Source organism: Vigna radiata, chromosome 3 (assembly GCF_000741045.1).
Source record: "Vigna radiata var. radiata cultivar VC1973A chromosome 3, Vradiata_ver6, whole genome shotgun sequence".
Lineage (NCBI taxonomy): Eukaryota > Viridiplantae > Streptophyta > Magnoliopsida > Fabales > Fabaceae > Vigna > Vigna radiata.
The window spans coordinates 5,649,174-5,675,559 of record NC_028353.1 but is presented as its reverse complement, the minus strand read 5'-3'; the positions used below and the strand labels follow the sequence as shown (position 1 = coordinate 5,675,559).

At 31.9% G+C, this 26,386-nt stretch overlaps 4 protein-coding genes across 5 annotated transcripts in view; 1 reads left to right on the top strand and 3 right to left on the bottom strand.

The window, feature by feature from the left end:
* LOC106757892 (enolase) overlaps positions 1-915 on the bottom strand; it is a 4,920-nt gene extending 4,005 nt beyond the window's left edge. Inside the window, exons 1-2 of the mRNA XM_014640744.2 lie at positions 755-915; positions 424-487 (exon numbers count right to left, since the gene is read on the bottom strand). Coding sequence (XP_014496230.1) covers positions 424-487; positions 755-820 — 130 coding nt within the window. The 5' untranslated portion in view covers positions 821-915. The remainder of the gene's footprint in view (positions 1-423; positions 488-754) is intronic.
* A 5,338-nt stretch (positions 916-6,253) lies between these two features.
* LOC106757122 (peroxiredoxin-2E, chloroplastic) lies at positions 6,254-7,239 on the top strand. Its single transcript, XM_014639711.2, has one exon. It carries the CDS (start codon positions 6,327-6,329, stop codon positions 6,975-6,977), a length of 651 nt encoding a protein of 216 aa, XP_014495197.1. The 5' UTR covers positions 6,254-6,326; the 3' UTR covers positions 6,978-7,239.
* A 642-nt stretch (positions 7,240-7,881) lies between these two features.
* LOC106756835 (pentatricopeptide repeat-containing protein At5g12100, mitochondrial) lies at positions 7,882-11,588 on the bottom strand. Of its 2 annotated transcripts, none has more exons than XM_014639436.2 (2): positions 8,877-11,588; positions 7,882-8,463 (listed from the first exon to the last, which is right to left on the bottom strand). In XM_014639436.2, exon 1 carries the CDS (start codon positions 11,427-11,429, stop codon positions 9,093-9,095), a length of 2,337 nt encoding a protein of 778 aa, XP_014494922.1. In that variant the 5' UTR covers positions 11,430-11,588; the 3' UTR covers positions 7,882-8,463; positions 8,877-9,092. The 2 variants fall into 2 exon arrangements, with proteins under 2 accessions (XP_014494922.1, XP_014494923.1); XM_014639437.2 differs by having other exon boundaries at positions 7,882-8,458.
* A 6,498-nt stretch (positions 11,589-18,086) lies between these two features.
* Positions 18,087-23,213, bottom strand: LOC106757716 (glucomannan 4-beta-mannosyltransferase 9). Its single transcript, XM_014640475.2, has 9 exons — positions 22,308-23,213; positions 22,091-22,189; positions 21,673-21,925; positions 20,015-20,125; positions 19,718-19,854; positions 19,457-19,570; positions 19,159-19,358; positions 18,849-19,043; positions 18,087-18,748 (listed from the first exon to the last, which is right to left on the bottom strand). Exons 1-9 carry the CDS (start codon positions 22,635-22,637, stop codon positions 18,586-18,588), a joined length of 1,602 nt encoding a protein of 533 aa, XP_014495961.1. The 5' UTR covers positions 22,638-23,213; the 3' UTR covers positions 18,087-18,585.
* Positions 23,214-26,386: the final 3,173 nt, after the last annotated feature.

The window sequence follows — 26,386 nt, the reverse complement described above, 5'->3', positions numbered from 1 at the left end:
AAGACCAGGTAAAAATCACACGAATAGATCAATCTAACAAGACAACCCCTTCACACTATTTAGTACACTAATACATGACTCACCTTTGATACACCGTTTCCAAGAGAACCGGTCTCGCCATCTGTCAATTCAAGAGCCTCGAAAACCTCTTTCAAAAAAAAAAAAAAAAAAAAAAAAAAAACAAGAAAGTCTCAGCGATAATTCGAACACGCAAGCCACCAAAAATACATGGGCTGTACACAAGTGAAAAAAATCTACATTCTGTTTAAAAAAATAAAAATGGAAGCTGTCCAAAAAGATAGCTGTACCATACTACAAAAACACTATAATAATGACGTTTTTTATTATTGGAACTTTGTAGGAAAACAACACCAACAACTTTGCAGAGACAAATCATAGTTGAGAGAAATATATGAACTATACCAGTGGATGCACCACTTGGAACAGCAGCTCTAGCAAAAGTACCATCCGAGACTAGCAAATCAACCTAACATAGGAACCATCCAACACATCAGAAAAGTTTCTGATAACAAACCAAGGCTCTATCTAGTCAGATTCAAATTCAGTGATGAAAAAAACAGAAAAAAACAAGCGGATTGTAAAAATAAAAAATCCATCCGAAAATAAATACATAAATAAAATATCGAGAAGGATTGAAACAGTAATAACAGAAAAATTAGGCGGAAAAGTGAATATGGTACAGAAACATTGGAAGTATCAAAATGGAAGAGGAGAGGAGGGGGAGAAAGTGAACCTCTACGGTTGGATTGCCACGACTGTCAAAGATCTGACGGGCCTTGATGCTCACGATGGTTGCCATGGATTGCGATTAGAGTGAGATCTGGAGTGAGTTGTTGGAAAAAAGATGTAGAGTTTGAGGAGGCCTGAGTGCTGTGTGGGTTTATTTATATCCCCAAACTATGCCTCACTCACTTTTAGGTTTACCAAGCTTAAACTTCCTGTGATGCTTCTTGTTAGTCACATGTCACTTTAAGGAAAAACAACTTTTCCATACCTTAATTATTCACTGTATTTAATCTTTTCATGTATTAGACATCGTATTTCAAGTTCAGAGATTAATCTTTCAGCCAGTTTCACGGTAAAAATTTCAATATTTTGTCATAAACAAGTGTTCTTAGCTGTTTGTTTTCCAAGACAAGCACAACGTTTGTCAGATTGAATAACTAGAGTGAAAGGTTGAAAGAAAATAAAATATCTGATATAATATAATTGGTAAAAATGGATTATATAAATATCTTTCTATTTATGTGAGATATTTAATATTTATTGATGTCTTTTTTTTTTTTTTACTTTAGCTTTTTAAGTTTGTTTCTTTTTCTTTTCTTCTCCTTAAATTGGTATAAGAAGATAAGAATTTAAATATTAATAGAATATTTCCAATATACTTAATTAATGTTAAAGTATATAATTCTTTATGCAAATCTTAGTGATATATTTAATTTTTTATTTTTTTTTCGTATTTCTTGGGTTTGATTCTTATTCCCTACTTTTTCTTAAATTAAATAAAGTAAACAGGGCTTAGAAATGACATTCTGTCTCTATGCTTAACTATGAGTATAGTTAATGTCTGTATACTTGAGTATAATTAAGTAATTTCATATTGCTTAAGAATCATTGTTACATCTGGTTTTTTTAACTAAGTACTAAATGGAATAGTTAATTATTTTCAAAAGGGAAATGCACGCTAAAAAAATTTGGGAAAATTAATTCTATAAAAAAAAACTTTAATATTTTAGAAAATTCAGTTTGAAAATTTAAGCTCAACTCAAATTTAAATATATAAATTTCGATCTAAACGTTGAATATGTATTCTAAAAGTGCTTTTTGAATCAAGGCGAGTTCTAAGTAAATACTCGAAAAGAGTAAACTTAGAAAGTATATAAAGGATTTTTCCGAAATTTAATTTTGCCTAATTTATTATTAGATGTAACATTAAATTTACAGATACAAATTTTTAATGTAGGTGTTGTGTATTTATTTCTTTGGAAAACCATAATCGGTGAAAAATTATAACTACATGCAAACTGGCAAGTGTGCCGACATATATTTCTTTGTGTGGACTTTTTAATTTGCTTGAAGTGCAATACAAAGCTAGCGGGCACACAAAAAATGTGAGGAGGAATTTTTCTTTTTTATATTCTAATAATCAGAAAAATAATATAACTTAGATTGATCACATAAAATAATAATAATTACTATGAAGGGTACATACTAATTTATGTAAAATATAACTTTTTAACTCCTTGGTACGAAACAAATTTGCATCAACAAAATATAGTTTTTTTTTTCAGAATAAAACACATCTAAAAATATATTTCTATAATCTTTTAACAAACAAAAAATATGCATTCGAATATTTATATTTTCAAGTGAAAAGCATAAATAAAAGAGTCTAAGGTGAATGATTTGGTGGATGGATACAGGCATCACATCGGCAAAGTCCTATTCAAACAGGTACCCTAAGAACATCGAATCTGACTGCTTTTAATTTTAGGAACTACTCAAGCTAATTAATGTAAATTTTTACATTTAATAAACATTTTTAAAATAGTAAGGTTAATATTATCATATATTACCCCATTGTCTGAATATATAGAAATAACAAAATGACAACATATTCAGTAAATAAAAAAAAACCTCAGTATTTAGAACCTGTTTTATTATTATTCGATGTTGTTTTGTAATGATGAAGAAAACGTGAACAGTGGTGATTGTGTGGGTCTGGTCGTATGTTTGACTCTTTGTCTTGCTGTGTAGTTTACTTGGTATGCAAGAGTGGTGGGTCATTGCACGTTGCAGAAATGAGAAGTATAATCGAACTTCACTTCAATTGTCAAATCCGATGCATATATTTCAATATTGTTTTTAACATTTTTAAATATATTTTTTTTAAATATTTATTTCTGTTTCGGTTGGAATGAGACCACAATTCATAACCTAAAATCATGATCCACTTCACAATGTACTTAGTAATGATTTGGAAACTCAAGAGTGAGTACATGCAAGTTAGCACTCAAACGCTCAAATCAGCAAAGTTACCCAAGCAATTATATTCGAAAAACAATCTAACCACATACCTGAGTCATGTTCTTTTATTTATAGAGGAATCATTCCACCATAATAAGAGTCACGTTAGACTAGGCCCAGGTACTCTGTAATTTCCTTCCTCTAATCAGTTTCTTCTCAGTCATAACTGCTTCCTACTTCCTAGATTTCCGCTCCACCAAATTCGCACACTATCTCCACTAATTATTCAACAACCATCACATTTGCTTTCTGCCCTCTTGGCGTAATGTCTCTCTCTCCCGATCTTCCTTGTGGTATTCCCAATCCACTCAACTTTCTCTTCACTCAATTCGCATACTATGTCAGCTATATATCTAGTGACTATCATATCCTTTCTCATCGGCACAAGACTTCTCCCGATCTTCCTTGCCAAATTCCTGATCAACCTAAATTCTTTCTTACTACAATTTCTAATTAATTTAAGTTATAATAAAATATTTGTTATTAAAATAAAATAAAGAAATAGTTTAATTTTTTAACTGAAACTCAATCAACTACAAAAGTTAATTTATTTTGTAAGTGAAATTCAAACACTTTAGTAGTGTGTTTGAGTAGTAATGTTTAAGAATAAAACTTATCTTATAGATTAATCATAAAAAAAATTCAATAAGATATAAGATAAATTTCAATAAATCTTCTTGTAATAGAGTTTTTTATATATTTTTCATTGTAAAAAATAATAATAACAAAGTAACTTTCAGGAGTAAGACAATTTTTTTTCAGTTAAAAAAAAGTATACAGACCAAATAGAATATTACATGGAATATTCCATGGACCAGTGACGATCCTGTTGCCTAAGATGCTTAGACCATAGTCACCACCAGCCATGCGTGTTCAATTTCAAAAGCTTATTTATTTATTTTATTTAATATTTATTAAAAGTAGGTTAAAACTATTTAGATGTTTCTATTTTCGTAAGGTATTCTCAATTTGGTCCTTCTTTTAAACCTTTACAATTGATTGTTTATAAGTATTAATTTCAAACAAATTAGCCCCTGCCGTTAAAAATGGTTAAGGATGTTAAAATTGTGCAGATGTGGGTAGATGACGTTGTTAAAATTCTCCTTTAGAGGTGTTAAAATTGTGCAGTAACCACGTCATCTACCCACTGCACAATTTTTAACACTCTTAACGATTTTTAACGACAGGGACTAATTTGTTTGAAATTAGCACTTATAAGGACTCAATTAGAAAGATTTAAAAGAAGGGAACCAAATTGAAAATACCTTACTACGCCTAAATGGTTTTAACCTTAAAAGTATTACATTATAATTTATTTAATATTTATTCAATCTTATTTACAGGTATTCAAAATTCGAAATCATTTTAGTTAAGAAGAAATTACTTGTATTATTTTATATTATCATTAATTAATGAGTGGTAGTACAAATCTATGAACTGTAGCGTGCATTTCTCCGTCATTAGGCACGCCTCTTTCTTCTTATGTCTTCTTTAATTCTCTAACCATATTTCTATATCACAATTTAATAAATAAAAAATATGCTGTAGACTTTTATTTTTTTTATATATTTTGTATTTCATTATGATTGTGATATTGACTTTCTGTGATTTCGTGTGCTAGATACATTGATGAAATATTACGAAAATATACACAAAAGCTTTGAAGAACTGAAAAGATAAATTATAAAATATATTTCTGTGAAGACTAAATAAAATTAAAAAAAATGATAAAATAAAACATATTTTTAAATTATTTCCACTTTTTATTTTCTAACAAACAATATAAATTATCGGTGAATACAATGACACTAAATGTGACAGAATCATCCAGTGAGGATAATTTCATGGGATACAGTCTTATTGTTGGCAAATAGTAAGCCAGTTGAAAATTTCAGATACAGCTAATTAATTAAGATTTCATTATTTTCTTTTGCCTTTTTCTTTGTTTTACTTCTCACTCTTTATTTTATTCATAACCCAGCTAATTTTCTTTTTGGTTGACATAATTTTTTTGTTTTAAATTTTAAATAAAGATTAAACAAAAACTGATCACGTTTGATATTTTAAATAAAAGAAAATTAAATATCTGTTAATGAAAAATAAAATATTAAAATTATTATTTTCTTAAAGTTCTCTATTCAAAGGAAAAAAAACAATGAGCTATAGACCACTGGTTAGAGGCCACATATAAGTTATGTTATGACACTGATTTTGAAATACAAAAGTACAGCCCAAAAAAGAGGATCCAAAGACATAAGTTCAATTTTGGGGGTTAGGTTTAGTTTTTTTAATTTGTTTTAACTGTTTAATTAATTTGTGTTTTTACTTTTAAACATATATTATTATTATTTATGTTAAAAAGGTAGATTTTAAACCGATTGGACAATGAGTGAAACGACAAGTCCAAATGAAATTTTTTTATAAAAGCATATGACGTAATGAAAAAATAATAATAAATATTTTTAAACTAAATTTTAATTTATTATTTTATTATTAAATTAAAAAAATAACTTAATTTTATAAAATTCACAATGGAAATGGAAACAATGCTAACATTTATTATGTGTTTTGTAAACTGATTTTATTTTTAATAAAAAAACATGCAAGGATTTAACTTATGATCAAAATTAAAATATTATAATAAAAAAAATTGAACTGATTATTTATCTTTTTAAAATAAAAGATAAAACAGGAAAGAAAAATTGTAAACCAATGAGTACGAGTGGATAAAAAAAACTGAAGGAGACGGATGGCCCAATCGATTGGCCCTTGGATCTTTCGCAAGTAAAACATCGTAAAATATGTTAACAGCTACTCTCCAGCTCATACACTTCCATCTTACATTTTTCTTTAACTTTTTTTAAAAATTACCAATTTATTTTGCATTTTTCGACTCACCATACAGTACTTAGAAACATTTGTTGTCTTATTTAATTTCTATTTTTATATATTGTGAATGATTTAATCATGCATAACAAACTGTTGATTTTAATCTCTACATATATATTTAATTTGTTTTGATCTTGCATTTGTGAGATTAAAATAAAGAATCTATAAATGTGAAAAGTAGTTAATTTTTTAGAGTTATTTCTTCGAAAACAATAGATACTTTTGGAATGGTCAAACGTAGTTAGATTTGGGCCAACGCAAGAGGCCTTTCCATGATTGTGGACTCTGAACCCAACAACGCTGCTACCCCCTTTTCTTACCCAACACACATTTCATTTCTTCATCAACTGACTGCCACACTCTCATCTATTCTCTGCAACTCAATCACCATGGCTGCATCTCTAACTACATTCTCCAGGCTTATCTCTTCCACCACCGTCTCTCTCCTCCCTCCCAAAACCCTCACTTCCAAAATCTCTATTCGCCTTCCCGCTCGCCGCCAAGCCAAGCCCCTCAGATTCTCCTCCTCCTCCTCCTCCCCCATCACCGCTGCCATCGGCGTCGGCGATAAGCTCCCGGAGGCCACCTTCTCCTACCTGGATTCGGATGGAGAGGTGAAGACGACGACGGTGTCGGAGCTGACGAAGGGGAAGAAGGCGGTGTTGTTCGCGGTGCCGGGTGCGTTCACTCCCACGTGCTCACAGAAGCACGTGCCAGGGTTCGTGGAGAAGTCGGGGGAGCTGAAGGCGAAGGGGGTGGAGACCATTGCATGCATTTCGGTGAACGATGCTTTCGTGATGAAGGCTTGGAAGGAGGACCTCAAGGTTAACGACGAGGTGCTCCTGTTGTCCGATGGAAACGGAACGTTCACGAAAGCCATTGGGTGCGAGCTCGATCTCAGCGACAAGCCCGTTGGGTTGGGGGTTAGGTCGAGGCGCTACGCTCTCTTGGCCGAGGATGGGGTTGTGAAGCTCTTCAATTTGGAGGAAGGGGGTGCCTTCACTTTCAGTGGCGCTCAGGACATTCTCGATGTCCTTTGAACTCGGTTCTCGTAATTCTTCTTCCTCTTTCTCCGGATTTCGTTTTCTCCTCGCACGAGTTACCCTTTTTTTAATTGGTTTAGAGTTTTGTTAATAATGTCGATGAATTTGACCTCAATAGTGTTATCTCTGCCTGTAATAATAAAACCCTGTGCTGGTGTCCAGCTTTTGTGGCGATTGGCTTTGATCTTCTTCTTTTATCGTTTTTTTTAAACAATGGGTAAATTAGAGTTTGATTGAAGAGTTCTTGTTGATGGATTTACGTTTTGGCCTTCCTGGTAGACATGCAAGCGAAAATAACCTTTGACTTGTTTGATGTTCCTCTTGATGGTTTAGTAACGTCGAAATCATGTCCGCACTGGTTAAGTAACCTCGCACAGTTTAGGTAGCTCTACTTTCTTTGTTGAAATCAGATGGATGGGTCCTCAAATTATAGCTACATGTACAACTTGCTAAACTAATCATGGTTTTGATGTTAAAGTAGACTCATCTTCTCGCTTTTGTGTTTATATATAGTTTTGAGGGGATCCGCATCCTAGTTTTATGTTCAATAATGAATCGTGGCTGATCCTCAATTTATCGTTATATGCTGATATTTCTTTCCAAAACTCGCATATATCTTTTGTGGGTCCAACTAAGTCTCTTATAGAGGTAATTGTATAAGTTTCCAAGATAAAAAGAGCCCTCAACCAATTAAAAACAAAAAAATAAATAGAAACAAAGTCTCAATAAAAGTAGTTTATGTACCATTATTGCTTCCAAAATGAGTTTTGTCCAGGTTTCAAATTATTAGTAAGTTACGAGGTAAAGGAATTTCTGTCTTTGGAACGATGTAAAATGGATGGGGTACTGGTGTAAAAGCGGAATCAGAGTTTTGTTCCTTTTCATCGTGTACAAGATAACATAAAATTGATAAAGGTTCTCAAAATCACATGAGATTATTTTCATAGTTGCATATACATAAAATTTACTTAAATCACAAGACAATCCTACCTGTCGGTAATAATGTTTACAAGACAACCCAACCTCCACTAGTCACAGGCCTTTAAAAGTAAACCTTTGCGGTTAAGCTCTACTTTGATAAACTAATTCTACCAACCTCGTGCTAAATTTGTTCGGCAGATATCATCCTTAAAGTGTTAAATAACCACTACAAAAAATGTTGAACGCCGGTTCATTACGCAAAAGTAGGGTGCTAGGGTTATGTGAAACACAAGCCTGGAATTATTCTTTCATGCTGAAACTTCTGGCATCTCCGGTCTGTCATACTCGGGAAAGAGAGCGACACCATGCCTCGGTTTTTTGAGCCACGAACATATTCCCGTTTGTTTCTTTGTGGCAAATACTGGTGGAATTTCAGCCCCACAAAGAATCACCAACAATGACATCAACTAGGAGCTGCAGGATCCTTAACCAAGTGATGACGACCCACGATATTTCTTTCAAGTAGATATTGATGAAAACCTCCCCCGAACATGTCCCTGCACTAAAAAAAATACGCTCCACTAAAATTTGAATGCATATATACGTTGGATCCAACCCTTTAACCTTCATATAACTTTTTACTAAAAGATTGCGGATATAATTAACAAACACTATATGTTTTAACAAATAAAGAAATATCAAGCATCCGCAATGTTTATACGGGTCAATGTATCTGACTTTGTATAAACAGAAATATTATGTGTCTTTAAAGAATCTGATTGTAACGTGTTAATTATGTATTTACACACACACACACACTCAATAAACTGTCATTATTTAGGCTAGTTATAGCAAAATTCAAAAAGATGCATATGTTCAAAGTTTCAAGCAAACTTTTCCAAACGTTCAATTATCAATAACTAAAATCCATGGAGAATTATGAATACAAAATTAGAATTGGGATTAGTCATGTACCATTTGAGCTTGTATTTAACTTCCTCTTTCTCTGGTATCTAACTTCGTCTCGTCGCCAGGGGGGGTTTAGCAACCCCCTTTTAGATATAATAACAGAAAAAATGAGTTTTATAATGTAGAGCAGACATATATCACATACTCTCTGATATTAGGCACCTGTCCTTTTCCAATCATAATGCATTGAACAACGGCGCAAGGATTTTCCTATTAAGTCTTCTAGTTATTCAGTCCTCTACTACTCAATTCTGAGGATACAATTTGGGCCTCTGGCAGCATTCCCTCCTCCCTTAGTCCGGAAATTAGCAGGGAACAAATGCGAGCATTTAAAGACAAACCCACGTCAATCATTTCTCTATACCAAAAGTATGCACCATTGAAATCTTTCAAGTCACAATGTCCCTTAACCAGAATGCTATATGTATCAGTCTTTGGAATCAGCCCTTTAGCCTTCATATCTTCAACAATATGCTTTATTTCGGAAACCCTTCCGTCTCTAAGATATGCTAGAATCAAGCAATTGTAAGTCACCTTGTCCGAATCAACTCCCTGATCAAGCATCTGTTGGTGCAAAGACACTGCCTTCAGAACATTTCCATCTTCAGCATAACCGTGAATCATTTCATTATACACAAATCGATCGGGAACCAAATCCATTTGTAACATTTCCTGAAACCTTCTCTCCACTTCCGCCATGCCTACCCTCCTGCATGCACAGATCAACGGATGAAAAGTCCCAATTGTAGGCTTTATGCCTACCATCTTCATTCTATCATACAATTCAATACATTTCTGGGTGTTTAATGACTTGGCATATCCTGAGATCAGGGAATTGTATGTCACTACATCTGGATTACAGCCCTTGCCTGCCATTTCATGAAACAAATCCTCAGCTTCCTTCACCCTTCCATTTCTTCCGAGTCCATTTATCATCGTATTGTATGTCACAAGAGTTGCATCTATTCCACCTTGCATCAATTCATTAAAAAATCTGAAAGCATCTTTCAATTTACTTAGTGAGAAACTAGCTTCAATGAGCATATTATATATTTCTGCATTCGGAGAAACCCCACAACCTATCATATCTGCAAGCATAATCTCAGCATCAAGAAGCTTACGATCTTTGCAAAGACAATTTATTAGAGAACCATAGCTGATGACATTAGGCTTTATCCCAGCCTTCTCCATTTCGTCGAGAATCTCGAAAGACCTGACAAAATTGCCCCTCTGACCATAACCATGAATCAATGAGTTATAAGTCTCCACGGTGGGGGAAACGTCCTTCTCTATCATCCTCTTAACCCATGTCTCTGCCTGGTCCACCTCTCCAGTTTCGCAGAACTTGCTAATGAGGGTATTAAAAGTGATGCGGTTAGGCTGCATCCTTCGCTCCTCCATTTGTTCAATTGTCAGCGTAGCTTTTTTCACGTCACCCTTTTGACAATATGCATTCACAAGTATGTTATATGAAATGTTACTTGGAGTAACTCCATTATGCACTAGTTTGTTCAGAACCTCTTCGGCCTTTTCAATCCTTCCAACCCTGCAAAGTCCATTCAGTAAAATACAATAAGTTCGTTCATCTATCCTTATTTCTTTTCCATCAAATAAACCACGATCACCTGCGCCATTCGAATGACCATCAAACACAACACTCAAAAACCCACAAGGCAAAAAGCCACAGCCCTCCATCTCTAACAACACCTCCCTCGCATCTTCCATCCTCCCGGAGGCACAAAGGCCATTTAACAAGCAATTATACGTGACAAGATTACACTCCACATTCAGTTGCTTCATCCTCTCCTTGAAGCCAAAAGCTTCCTCTAAATCACCCACCTTACAGTACGCATCAATGAGCGTGTTGTAAGTAACAGTATTCGGAACCATATTTCTCTGAACCATTTCATCGAACAGTTTCCTAGCATCCTTGATCCTTCTCACTTTACACAATCCACCCAAGACCAAGTTATAAGCAAAAACATAAGGACCCAGTCCTTCCTTTTCCATGGAACTCACTAACTCAAAACCCTTATCGAGGTCCTTCAACATCACCGCGGCCTGAACAGCTTTCCCGTAAGTAACAACATCGGGTCGAATACCAGAATCCACAACGTCAGCGAAGACAGAAAGAGTTTTCTCGAAATGTCCGGAAGCCACCAGGGTTCGGAGCAAACGATTGACGGAACGCGTGGAGGGGAGAAATCCGTCTTTCCGCATGGAAAAGTACAAGTCGGTGGCTTCGTTGAGCATTTTGGAAACGGAGCAGAGCCATAAAAGGGTGTCCGAAAAGAGGGGTTTGGAGACGTGGGCATGGAGTTCTGAGAGAGAGGAGAATGTGGTTTTGGAGAGAAAAAGGGATTTGAGGAACCTTCTTGCGGTGATTGTGCGACCGCGGTTTAGTAAGGTTTCGAGTTTTTGAACCTTTTGAAGACGACGCTGGTTTACTGAGGGGGATTCGGAGACTGTGAGAGATTGGGAGCAGAAGAAGGAACTGAATTTGTTGAAGTGCGAATTGGGAAGAATGCGAAGAGCAGAACGACTTCCCAGAACCATCATATGGCTCTCAAAAACCACTTCTCAATTCTTCACGTTGCTGCTTGAATTGTTCATATCTCAAATTACTCTTGTTATTGTTGCTGGGCTCTATTCTCGGCCCAATTTATATCTATACCCACCCATCACTTTCTTTTATTAGGTTCAAAATTTAATTCATTATATATGTGAAGTGATTTTTTTATATCACAAGGTTCATAAAAAAATAATATTTTGATACACAATTTTTTTATAATTCTATTACTCATTATCGCATTCTTTCAATTTCTACACTCAAATGTCTTTGAGATGAGTTATGTTAGGTTTATAATAGAATATATATATTTTTTCAACAGTAATTTTAATTTAAAAAATGATAAGTGATTCCAAAATCCTCATTTGCATAACTATATAGTTGAAGTAGCAATGCCTAATTTATTCACTATTTTTGGTCGTTCGATTCTATAATGAAAAATGTGAATGATGTGAATATGTGACACCCCAATAGTGGCCGAAAGCTTTTTTTTATGTGAGCTGTCATATATGTTAATAATGTCCAAAAGAGAGTCCCTGTAGAAAAAAACATACATGCCTATAATTTCCATATCAAAGAAACATATAATTAATGAAACTAATTTTTCAATACTATGCTCAATGTAACTTTTTATCCCTATAAATTTACTCATTAAAGTTTTATTTGCTAGCATCATAGCAACCCTTTAAATTAATTTTAAGCATACAAAAGAAAACATAATTTTAATTTTTTTTTTATATTTTTCTCTCCTAAAACTCTTATAAAAAAATTCGACCAAATATACCTTTAATTTCACACTTAAAACATCTAGATTCAAAAAATGTTTTAACATATTTTAGAGACATATTTTTATTGTTTTTATTTATTCTCATATCAAATCTATTTTAATATGTTAAAATAACACTGTTAAGGTTAATGATACGTTTTTTTAACAATTTTTTGACAACAGGACACATGTCATCACTTTATTGGTCTGTTTGAATTTATGTTTAAAAAAATATTTGAAACGGATGAATCACAAGTTATGACGTTGTTAAAAAATTGTCAAAAAATAATTGTTAAAAGAATTTTTTCCCATAAAATAACATCAGATTGATATAAATAAAATGTTTATATATATATATATATATATATATATATATATATATATATTAAAATGTGTCCTTGTTCTATACACTGTCATCATGGTGTGATAAAGAGACATATATACCTATCCTAGAGGTTTATAGCTCGCCAAAACATCCCCATCATATTTCCATGCAAGTGGTTGTAGACGTAATGCACCTAAAAGTACAATGCAAATCCAACAATGGTCAAGTGTTTTTCTTAGTAGACAAATCAATTCATGTTTATCTTGATAAGATATATTTTATTTATGTTTGTCTTAGAAAATCAACATTCTTTCATATTTAAGAAATGTAAATTTCGAGTTTGAGACAACATCTGATAATTATATTTTGTTGAAATGACTAGGAAGTTGGAATTAGATGAATATATGGTTTGGTTAATGCACAACTTTTTCTTTATAAGGTGTTGGTTGATTCTTTAAATTTAGATGATACATTTTCTTAACCAATAATTCTCTGAAATATTACTAACTTACTCCATCCTTAATTAAACATAAAATGTTGATAATTAATTCAAGCTTGAAAAAAAAGTTTGTTAATTTTTTAATATAATTAACTTTTTTTCTATTGTCATGTATTTTTCAAAATGACCTAATATACGGTGGAAAAAAAATAATAGTAAGAAGCTTTAATTTTTAAAACAAAACCCTTGAGTTCTCTTATATAAGGGAGAAAAAGAGATAATTCATGATATTTATTGTTTATAAAATAATATAATTAAGGTTATTTTAGTCTAAAGTAAATAATGCAAATGATTGATTAGAAAAACGATAAAAAAAATTGAAATTTTAGAACAATATCTTAATTAAGGAGTGGTGCATAGCAACAACTACTTGTATTTACACATAGTATGTAATTTTAGACGTTTGAGACGTAATAATTAATGATTAAATAAAACTAATCTCGAAGGTTTAAATACTTCATGAGTGTTTAAATGCGTATTATTCAGTTAGTGAACATTAATCTCATTGCAAATGTTCATGTACTTATGCTCCAAACTAAGTGGAAGTCTATTCAACTAGTTTCCTCCAAGATTTAACTTAGAGGAAGTAAGACTTCACCCATGATGATGGAGCCCATAAACAACAATGGGCAAATTGTCCCTGCACAGACAAACAAAAGAGCAGGGATTTCAGTGGAAGCCCAGACAACACCACAACCAGACAATGTTTCTGATAATTCAAAAATGTAATACATCAAAAGTAGCAGCGAGTTTGCATGCACACGAAAAGCACGTGGTATAAGAATGGTTGTGTAAATGATGGCCAGGAAGAACATTGCAGTCAATGTTGTGTCGAGTATACTCAAGATCTGCTTTTCCAATATTTATAGGTGATTTCTCCTTCACCAATTTGCGTAACTTGTCCACAGAAAATGGCATGGGCATTGCTAAGGTGAAGAAGGTGGTGCATACAGTATGATTTTGTTCAGGATGCTTCTTGTGAATTCTTGGATCTACAGCAATTGCCTCATTTTCTCCCTCAATATTTATCACTTTAAAAGAAGGATGAGATCCCTTCTTCATCATCTGCGGATAGTCACTTGGTTAGTAAGAAATTTGATAAAATGGTATATAATTTCAAACACGCAAAGAGAATGTTTATTAAATGAAGATGTATGTGTCAGTCATTACTATTTTTACAAAACAGAGAAAGATAAAGATTTATCAAAGTTAATCTAGGTTGACATTTGTTTATCAATGATGTCACCATCACTTAACAATGTATTTTATTGTTATTGGTGATAACTTTTCTAGAACAGCTTGAGTTTATTTCCTTCAAAAAATTTAGAGTCTTCCAATCATACAAGAACTTGAAAACTCTGAACAATAAAAAAGTGTAAGTTATTTTATTGAAAGAAAGGTTGAGAGAGTGGAACAGAGAAATATAAAACTGTTTGTATGTTTTATTGAGACGTGTTATGGATTTTATAAAGCAAATAACTTTTATTGAGAAGTGTTATGAATTTTATAAAGCAAATAACTGAACGTAAATGTACAATGTTGATATCTATAACCACTAACAAACTAGTGTTTTTAGTTTTTAGAAAATAATAGATAAATTCTACTAGTTAATATAAATTTTATTTTTTTAAAAAATAGCATATCATATTATTTTAATTTCTAAATTTCTAATAGTCATCAATACTTCTTGATTTTGGAACTGCAAACTTCAAACTTTTATTTCAAGAAATCAAATCCAGATTTTGAAAGTTCCTTGATTTGGATATCAAGAACAATGCCGTGATTTCGACAGAACAAAGGAAACAAAAAAGGTAAAGTCCACACACTCTGTAACTCTCATTGATAACCATATAAACCATTAAAGATATGATAAGTACAAGTGAATCTAATTTCAATAATGAAGTGTTACTAATTATAAAGTACTTTCTTCATCTCAGCAATAGCATCATCATACATACATAAAATTAATAAATATTAAGTAATCGAGGGATTATGAGATTTTTCAATAATCTCTTCTACTATTCTTTTTAACTTTTACTACCAGATCAACCATAGAGTTTTATGGGATTTTCGAGTTATTTGATTAAAGTTTCTCTTACTATTTGAAACTAAAAACAAAAGAGAAAGATATAGTACTTGAGATGATAAATATAGAATTCAATTTCAATGATAAATTGTTATCAATTGGTTCTACAATTACCTGAAGTATCTTGAGGCCCTTCCACGAAATAAAAAGCTACATTCAAATAATAAATATATGTTAATTGATAAGTAAATAATGTGATTTGTTTTCTTAATGTGTTTTTTAGTATAATGTATAGTAAGACATCATTTGGAAAGTGAAATATAGTTGATAATTATCTGGAAAAGTAGTAAATGAAAGAACAAGAGTATTTTTAGAGCAAAGAAATCCATACTGAGAAATAAGGAAAATGATAAGAAAAAACAAAATAAGTAACTACTTTTTGTTTTTAAGCAAGTGGTGATGTGAAGTTTCTATCCTCAAAAATACCCAAACACGACAGTAGAACTAATAGCAGTATCAGATAAAATAAGGTAACATAATAGAAACCAATTTTGGAAAACATAATGAGGCAACAAATGTACCTGATTGGTGATTCCTTACTACATCTTTTCTTTGTTCTTTTTGAGAAAATTACATCTTTTCACTTTCTTGTTGAAGATATAGAATGAGCATGATCTCCAAGAATAAAAGAAAATAGGTATAGAAAAGAAGTATGTGAAAGGATTTGGAAATGCATTGTCCGGTCTTACCATAATAACGTCAACCATTCTCCCCTCTCCTCCAACTCTTATTTAATTGGAAGACGTATTTGAGTAAAAGTAATTCAATGGATTTAAGTAAACTATACTGTATAGTTATTTTAAAGGATTTAGAGATGATAAAAAATTATTTTTTTTGTTGCTTATTCCCTCTTCTTAGCTTACCCAAATTTCTTCACTTTTTTTTATGCTTTTCTTGTCTTCGTCATGCAATCATGCAATGGTTGGTTTGACATCCTGTGATTTTGATTATTTGTTATTCATATATTTATCTTTAAGGTGTCATGAAACTTTAACCAATTATTTCTACATCTTCATGAGTTCAATTTAGTTGCAGTTGCACTAATACACCTCAAAATATCTAAAGAACATCTATACAACTAAAAAGTTATTTTTATCATGATTTTGTATTTCATGCTCAATAAACTCAATTATAACAAATCCTAAATAAAATATTGTTTTAAAGTACAAAAATCAATTAAGAATTCAAGTATTAAAGGAAAAATGAAGGCACAAATATGCATTCCTAGATAACACACCTTAAAAGTTAAACAATTTACCTTAACAACTTGATAACATGCCTTAATAACTCAACACCACGCCTTAACACCTCCGCATCACACATCACAACTTAGTAACACACTTCCTATCATTGAACACAGACTTGTGACCCATGAATCACGCACACACACAAATAACTCATATGAAAAAACTTTTAACATCACTCTATCCACCACAGTGAAAACAAAATGAACTCAACCGCCTATACCAATCACCTTGACCATATTTAATGGCTCGATGAACGGTCTAGTAAAAAGGTTTGAAAAGGAAAATGTGTGCTCATTCATGTTAGGAATCTCCCTGTGACTCATTGGCTTGTGGATTTTCTATCTGGTCAAAGTAAAGATACACTGGTGAAAGTAAAAAATGTCAGGATAAACAACTCAATGTTTTTATTATTATTATTATTATTTAATGTTATTATTATTTTTATTATTACTAGTATTATTAGTGTTATTATTATTATTACTATTATTATTAATAATAAAAAGTAAAACCAAAACAAAATAACCTTCTTTTTCTCTCACTCGAATTGGTTCTAGGGGCATAAGAACCAATTCCCTTTTTCCTTTACAACTTCATGGAATCAGTTGCAATATCATGAGAATAAGTTATTTCTCTATTGGTTACTCCATCCCTCGCCATAATTATTCCCTTACGGTTACTCCATCAACACCACACACCCATAAAATTCAATTGAGACCAATAACTCACTTCAAATACATGAAGAAAGTGTGTTTTAAGTTGAGATTCTCTATCTGGTCAAAGAGTAAAGATGCTCGTCAACAAAAAATGTTGAGGATAAAAATGTATTTTCATACATAATATCCTTAAATAAGTGCATTTGAGAAGGGATTCAAGAAGCACTAAATCCTGCAAATCTTTGTCTTCTCTCCTTTCAAATATGTCAAAACAAACATAATTTTAACTGCAAATCCATCTTCGATAATATTTGAAAACAGTCAATCACTTGTAAGCAAACATAGTGTAATTAGTGGGATTATTCCCTTTTGTTATATCTAGTTTTTTTTTTTTTCCTTTTCTTTTGTAAACAATCCTTTCTTTGGGCTTTGTGGTTGCTTCTTGGGCAATCCTTTCTTCCGGTCCAATGTTTACTACTTGATCCCTATCAAAATGATATTAGTCTTACTTAAAGTGAACTTTCATCTAGGAAAAGTATATTGTCACATTGTGCCAAGCTTTAGCATAAAATCAAAAAGTATATTAAAACTTCAACTAGAAAATTTGTCACATTATTTCATTATTTTATGGATTAATTATGTTTTTTTTCCTAAACTGTAATGTGATTTTGGTTTTCATCTCTATTTTAAATTTTGATTCTATTAGGTCCATATTTAAGAAATACATCGATACAGTTCTTTTCGTCCAACAACGTTAACTTTTTTTGACGTGCCAAACACAAATCACATTAGATGCAATTTACAATTTTTTTTTTTTTACATCTCCAAAGGTCAGTTTGATTCGTCTTTTGTCATGCTAATAAGGAGTTAATACTGTATGGAGGATTGCATCCATGCCTTTCTCAATTATGAAAATCTTGCAAGATCAAAATTTAAGACAAGGAGAAAAACTAAAATCATGTTATAGTATAAAAAAAAAACATGGTTAACCCTTATTTCATGTTCTTTTGCTAGGTTTTCTTGAGATACATAGCAGGGAATCCCTTTGCCAGCCATCGAATTTCCCATAAATTAAATCAACAGTTAAATGCAGCCAATTCAATTAACTTTCTTTGGTATAGCGTTAACATTTTTGTTTATATTTGGAAATACAAAATGGAAGTCATTATTTTATCCCATTTCTTGAAGTTGTTTATTTCTTCAAACAAATACAATGTAAAGAAAGGTTAAAAATAGAAAGAAAAACTACAAAATCTTATAAACAATCCATCCAATCAAAGATGTTTGCTCCTGAGGAATGCCACATGATTTATGCCTTCTTGTTCTGTATGCTTCCCTTTTAATGTGAAGAACTTCCGTAATTTCCTTATATATCTTTGCAGTATATTCACAAGAAAACTAACTCTTTAGAGTCACTGACTCTGATTATGCAACACCTTAAAGAATGACCACCCTTTCTTTTACACTAACAAGCTTGTAATTTGCCAGAACCACGTTGAAAACAGTATAATACACTTTGATATGAAGGCATGGAAGGTGAAGAAGCCGAATGAAGAAATGCCAAGTCCTTCTAGGACTGAGGAACAATGGTGCCAACATATCCAAATGCCATAATGAAGAAGGCAAGAGATTGGATAAAGAGGAAGATGAAGAAGTGGTTTTTCCCGAACATAACATCATAGCACCCACAAAAGAAGAGGTAGAATGCAACCCCAAGTTCTAATAAATGAATTCTGATGATATTTAAAACAAAAACAACAAATGTAGGTAAGAAACTCAACATCATACAACATTAAGTTATCAAACAAGTGAAGCAAGAATACTCAGTCATACCTGTCTCCAATCTTGAATCGAGGCTTTTTAGGTGCTTTGCCTCCTGCTTTAGCCTTCAAAGCATCACCAAGTTTTTCTGTGACCACCCATTCGTTCACTCGACTAGCCTCTAGTAGACCAATAATCGTTGCCTTGGTTCGGTGCAGGGACATGACATTCTCAAAGAGAATCCAGAACACAAGCAGATGGAATGACCTGAAACACAGAAAAGACAAGGAATAAAGTCAACAATGTTTACTTGAAAAAAAAGTTTATTTCTTTTAAACTCTGTTCATTTAAGCATAGAGATAAACTTGAGAGAAATCAAAACCTTGGAGTTCCAACTGCATTTAGAATAGTGATGACAGAAGGGATATAAACAGCTCCCCACTTTGGGACCACAACCTCAGGCACCAAAACTGTTGCAGGCAATACAATGCAGTAGAACACAAAGGTGTTGATGTGTGCTACGACCTTCCGAACAAAGAAGAAGCTGTATATCACGTGTATTTTCTTCCACAATGACACTTTCTGCAATGGACATACATATGAATTTGGAACTAGTCAACATATGTTGTCCTGCTCCTGCATATTCATGATTATTATTCAAGTAAACAAAACAAACTAACCTTGTTGTTTATGATCTCCAAGACCATTTTTCTAAAAAGATTGGCAGGACCACAAGACCAACGGTGCTGCTGGTAACGGTAGGCCTTGAGAGTGCTTGGCAATTCATTTTTAACCTGTCAAAATAAAATTGACATCACATACACAGCATAAACATGAACTAAAGCAGAAGTTAACTTTCACTAAAACATGGAATTCTCACAACCATGATCTTTTGTATTCTTAAAATGGATTAAATGTTCTTAAGTTTGGAGTGACCGAACCTTCAAGTCAGACAAGTATAAGAATTTCCATCCTTTGAGACTGGCTCGCACAGCCAAGTCCATATCTTCCACTGTGGTCCTATCCTTCCATCCACCAGCCTCATTCAATGCAGATATTCTCCACACTCCCGCAGTCCCTAATGCATTTTTAAAGAGTAGAAAAAGATTGACTAAACCTTCCTGCTACATGAAAACTAGACCTAGCTTCCACTATTTCACAAAAGTCCCTGTTGTCTTTTTGTTCCTTAGAAGAAAAATGGACAGATATAAAGTTGGAAACATTTGGCACCATATTACCGTTGAATCCAAAGAAGGCGTAAGTGGAAGACCCCACTTCTTGTTCCACAGTAAAATGGTAATCCAATGACATCTCTTGCATTCTGGTCATCAAACATTCATCGGCATTCACTGGAATCACAGAATATAATAATAATAAATGAATAAATTGCTTCCTTAGCTGGCATGAAATTTGCAATGGCATTATGTAAATAAATTGATTTTGCAGGAGTTAAAAAGAGATCCACTTGTCGGTTAGTAGAGATAGACAGTGACTACGAAATGAGGTCCACCATTAAATTTGCACATGCAACTGCCGGAAGGAGCAGAAGACAAGTAAGGGGGAAAAAAAGGAAGATGAAGTAGCACAATAAGAACAATGATGACAACAACAACCACAATAATATCACAAACGGTGTTGTTTCTCGCAAGTCAGAAATACCCTTTGAACTATACATACATGCACTGCAGCTTTCAAGTATTGCCCTCCTATCTGGTAGCAGAAATCAGCAATAATAATATTTGGACCCCTCAAATATTCAATTGAAACTACTCTTTATGTCACTGAAATATGGCCCTTCACCAGTTCAAATTTTAGAATTTATAGCATTCTTGAAAGTCACCACATTTTTCTATTTCATTATCATCTTCTTTTTGTTTTATTTTCTTTTTGCTTAATCGAGTCTATGTGATCATTGTTGTTTCACGAAAATTATATAGCATGTTGCAGAATACACGCATGTATAGTGCTGGTAAAACGAACTACATGAAGAAAAAGATGTCAAATACGAACTTTTGAGACTCGGATCAATGAAATTTTGTGTTTCTTTCAACATTCTATTTTTACCTTCTTAGTTACTTACTAATCCAGTCAAAGATCTATTTTACCTCTAAAATTTAATTACCCTTTTCCGCATTAAGCAGTGGTCCATCGTTATATCAGACTTTTCGGCCACACAATGACACAACCAAACCCTATTCAGCCATAAATGAATTCATTAGTCAGGACAATATATACGTGACAACCATTATTATATCATGGTTAATCATCTAACAGTTCATAGATGACTTTTCATGACAGACTGTCCCCAAAAATAATGTAAAGTTTAAAGGTTTACCATTCTGCCATTCCCACCTTTTTCCACAACACGGGACAAAACTCAAAAGAAATCAAAGCCACGGAAAATGCAACTAAAAGAAAGAAAAAGAAAAAGGAAAGGAGAAGGAACACTTGCTCCCTGTAGTCTGCATTATAGTTTTTGGAGGGGAGCAGAAACAGTGAGCCCCACAGACACAAAGAAGTGAAAAAAACGATAGGAAAAAGAATACGTGGCTTGAATCAAAGGCAACCACGAAAGTTCAAGGTGCTAGACTGCGATTTGTACACGGTCGTTCAACCCCAAAGTGGGACCTATCTCCCCAACCAAACAAACAAACTAGTTCTTGAAAACAAGTTCAAAACAAAAAACCCACCGACAGTTTTTAAGAGCAAGTTCTGATTTTAGGACTCGCTGTCTAATCTAAGATATTAGTCTAGATTAATGCAACGAAAGCCGCCATCAAGAAAACCAGAAACCTAAATTAAGCAAGGGTTGTTGTCCCTGTGATCACTGATGTTGAATGTTAGGAGTTAATTAAGAAAGACTCAACTCAACATAAAAACAAAATTAATAGATTACCAAATTTCCACCGAGCTTGAATGAGAGCTAGTTCGGGATTGTGCACTAAGAATGGGATGGTCCGCCACAAGAAGTCAGGCTCTGGTTGAAAATCAGCGTCAAAGATTGCAACACAATCACATTGTTTCACGTAGCTACGCTTCATGCCTTCTTTGAGAGCCCCTGCTTTGTACCCATTCCTGTTGTCTCTAACCTCATACTTTATGTTCACCCCTTTGCTTGCCCATCTTTGACATTCAAGCTGCACCATCTCCTGCATTTGTGAAGTCACCACAAAATGTTTCAGAATGCCCGCAAAGAACAATCACTTCATTTGAGTATGTCCAATCCAGGCTTTGTACGTTCCCGGGATAGTAACATCGTTCACACGAATGGAACTAACACCGGTAACTAAACCATGTTGAGTTTTAATGTTAACCTTGATTGTTGGGTCAGTGGAGTCATCAAGGATTTGTATGATGATCCTATCCGAAGGCCAAGAAAGCCCACAAGCAGCTCCAATAGAGAGCTGATAAACCTGCATTTAAAATCAAGGAAAATTAACTAAGATCGAGGCTCAAAAGTAAAAAGTTTTGTACATGATAACAAGTGTTAAAAGTGGTGAAAGAAAGAGCTAAGTACTGTGCAGTATGTACCTCTCTTTCGTTGTACATGGGGACTTGAACGAGAACCATTGGGTAAGAAGAGTTTCCCAACTCTATGTCGTCCTTCATTGGCTCCCATTTGTAACGTTTCTCGGGCTTTCTCCCAAACAACTTCACCAGAGTTATGACAACGCTCATGTAGACCCTCTCAACCAACATCATCACCGACATGATCAAGCACAGAAACACTGCCAGTCTCAGCAACGGGACAATCAATGGCGCTTTGATTTGATTCCAAACCAATGCAAGCTGTGTGGTGAGGTCATCTTTGGCCCCTTGGAACGCTTCAGGGATAACGGTACTGGAAGAAAAACGATCCATCGGAAGCGTTTTGATGTGAGAAGAAGAAAAGAGAGTGATGAGTAATGGGAAGCAAAGCTAGGCGAAGCTCAAGGTGTGAGTGGTAGATCCAAAAGGGCTTAAAAGAATGACTTCAATGGAATATATTTTTCTTTTGGTGATTGTTGTTTTGCTTCTTGGCCACGCAAAACAAAGGAAGCAGAGCTGGAATGTCAGTCACTCTAGCACAAACACTCCCCACAAAGAAAGCTAGAGAGAAAAGGATAACATGCCAGATCTCAAAACACTTTTTTTTTCTTTCTTTTTTTCTTTTAACAACCAATGAGTGATTCTCCTGAAATGGGAGGCCACAAGAGTTGTGACAAATCCTGTTTTGCTTCAGCAATCAAACCAGGAGAGAAGTAGAAGACAGCATGTACGAAATGCAGAATCAGAGAAGAAATAGAAGGAGAAAGAAAGGAAGAAAAAAAAAAGACAGAAAATGGAGAAAGAAGAAGTAAGGAAGGAGAATGTTTTTATTTTTGTTTTTAGAGATTCTCTTCTCTTCTGTGTGGGTTTTTATAATGTTGAGATTAATGTTAGTGGTAAGTTGTGGAGGCAAAACCAGGAGTATGTGGCTTTTATAAAAAAAGAAGCACCTTGGCAAGGTAGGATGGGAATATCAAAATACAAAGATTATGGAAATCACACGAGTTATAATAGAATATTAACAACGTTATAATCATTTGCCTTAATTTTCCCGGCACATGACATTTCATTCTCTTTATTTTTTTTAGTGACTATTTCAACTAATACCAGTCCGAACCCCGTCCTCCTTACGCATAAACCCACTTTTTTTTTTATATATTTTAAATATCTATTTTCTAATATAGTTGTTTTTTAATTTAATAGAATATTTATTTAGTATTATTATATTTAAGTATTATGGTTTTCTACAATTTGTAGATTTAATGTTTAAACCAAAAGGTTAATAATATGAAAAGAAATAGTTAATAAAATTAAAAAAAAATCAACTATAAATAATATAATATGTAATAGTAATGAAATTGATGTATCTTTATAATGTTCATAATGTTCATAGTTATTGAGTAATATTAAAATGGACAATGATACTTTGACAATTCTTTTTTAACAATTTTTCGACAACAGGACACGTGTTATCATTTTATTGGTATGTTTGGATTTATCTTTAAAAAAATATTTGAAACGGACCAATCTTAGACCGTCACATATGCATTGTCAAAAAGTTGTCAAAAAAAATTGTTAAAGAGACTTTTTCCTATTAAAATATATAGTTGTAATGGAAAATTATATATTTTTTATATTTAGTGGTTATTGTGTGTTGAGAATAAATTTAGTATAATAATTATATTCAATAACATATTTTTTTATAATAAATATAGAAGATAACGATATTATTGAATGTTATAAATATAAAGTTTAAATTTAAAAGTTAAGGGTATGAATGTGAAGTATGAATTTAAGTTTTATATGAAATGAAAATAAAAAACTAAACATTAATAAATTTATTATTTTAAAGATTTGGATTAACATTATTGTTAATTTTTTATATAGATTACATGCATGTCGTTAGTTTTATTTTTTATCAATAAATTTTTCTTTAAGAGTGTTAATATAATTTATAAAGTAAAAATGAAAAGTTTACTAAAAATATCACATCACTCCTATCCAATAATTGTATGGGACAAACAAATTAGATATTTTAGTAAAATCACATTTTTTAAATTATATGAATTTACCTAAAGAATTATTCCATTAAACATACTGTTTCTTTATCGTGGACTTAATACCCTGTCCCGGAAAATTAAGACGAGATTCGTCAGTTTTAAATCATGAAACTCTCTTTCCCCCTTTTTTTTTTTTACAATTAAGCTTTTACAAATTACACAAGTAATTTTCTTCCTAATAGCTTTTTTGATTTTCTACCTTTAAAAACATCAAGCTTTTCAACATTTTCACCAAGTTATCTGTTAAATTATATTAATTTAATATTTTATTCATGTAATTTAAAAAATAATTTTAATATAAAGATTCTAATGATTATTAAAATATAAATATATTAAAACTATAATGATTATTTTAAAATTATTAAAATAACTTTATTTTTTCCCTTTTAAAATAATATTTTGATATTCTATTAAAGTCGATAAAAAAACGTTTTTGAAACATAGAACTAGGGTTACCCTATTGAAAAAGGAGAGAAATATTGACTTTAACAGAAAAAGATTTGTTTGATAATTTGTATATTATCTACGGAAAGGAAAACAACTAATTGAAATTTTTTTACAATGGATCAAATTCTTTTCTTCTTAATTATGTTTGTGAAAATTAGAAGAATTGTTTTTATATGTTTTTATTTAATTGAAATTATAAAAATTATTTATATTTTCTTTTCTTTTTTACTAGTATAGAGATTAATTAAAAAATTAACTACAGTATAAGTTGTTCTTTTAATTAAAAAAATTAAAAAAAAAAGACTCCTTTTATTTTTATTTGATGTAATCAAGTCTTCACATTTTTTAAAAATGATTTAATTAGTTTTTCAATTTTAAAAGTGATTTAATTTGTTTTTATTTATTACGTGTCAATTTATAATGTATATTCTTTTAATTTTTTAATTTAAAAAATGTTAGATGTCACATCATGTATTAATTCAGTATTTTTTTTATTTAAAAAAATGTGATGTGTGAAATTATTGTATCAAATAGAAACTATAAATGTTTTTAAATTTTCCAAAAAATTTAAAAAACTAAAAGTAAAATTAAACCTAAAAAAAGTACATTATGTTAATATTGGAAAACAATATAAAAAAATATTACATATGTGCAGCAATTATAACCTCTTCATTCCTGTTACATTAACTCACAACCTCGTGCTAGTAAATAAGATAGAGAGGCATAGTTGACTATTATTATTGAATACACACAACTGCAACTTAAACAAAAAGTAAAAAGTATTTATTTTAATTTAAATGAGAACATCAAACAAGAATGTATAAGCTGAAGTGTAAGAACATATGTATCGAACTCTGAATTAAAAATTATTTTTTATTATAGAACGACTAAATAAATAACCAGTCAATTTAAAATCTAAAAAACATATGTTGAGGATTATCTTTATTACTATGCCATACACATAGCAATTAATGATGTATATGATGCTATATATCTCTCCTATAATCATGACAACCCAGTTTGCTTATGTTTTATGTTTTTAGTTTTGAATGAAGTATAAATTATATTTTATCTATCTCAATTAAAGTAATGGTAAAAATATTATTTTAATAATATTAATTAAAAATTTAAATGTAATATTTATTAATTTTTTATATATACGAAAAATATATTAATTTGCACGGTTTAGAGAATGAAGAAAAAAATTATTTTTCCCTTTAATTTTAAATTGGTGTTTCATTCCTCTATTTTTTTTAAGAATATATGATTATAATTATTTCTATACTTAAATTTAACATATAACTGTAGTTTTTCATCTTTCTAAAATTGAGAAAAAGACTAAACTTACCTATATATGTATTTTAAAAATCTTTGAGGACTAATTTATTGATTTCAAAGTACAAAACCCAAAATCACGTTTTTATTTAAAAAAAAAAATCATGGATAAAAAGCAAATTTTCCCTAAAATAAAAGTAGTGGTTTCAAATATATAACAATGAGTTATGATAATAAATGTCACCATTAAAAGTCCTAGTGGTGCCTTCAAAACCTAATAAACGTGGATTTATAACTCAG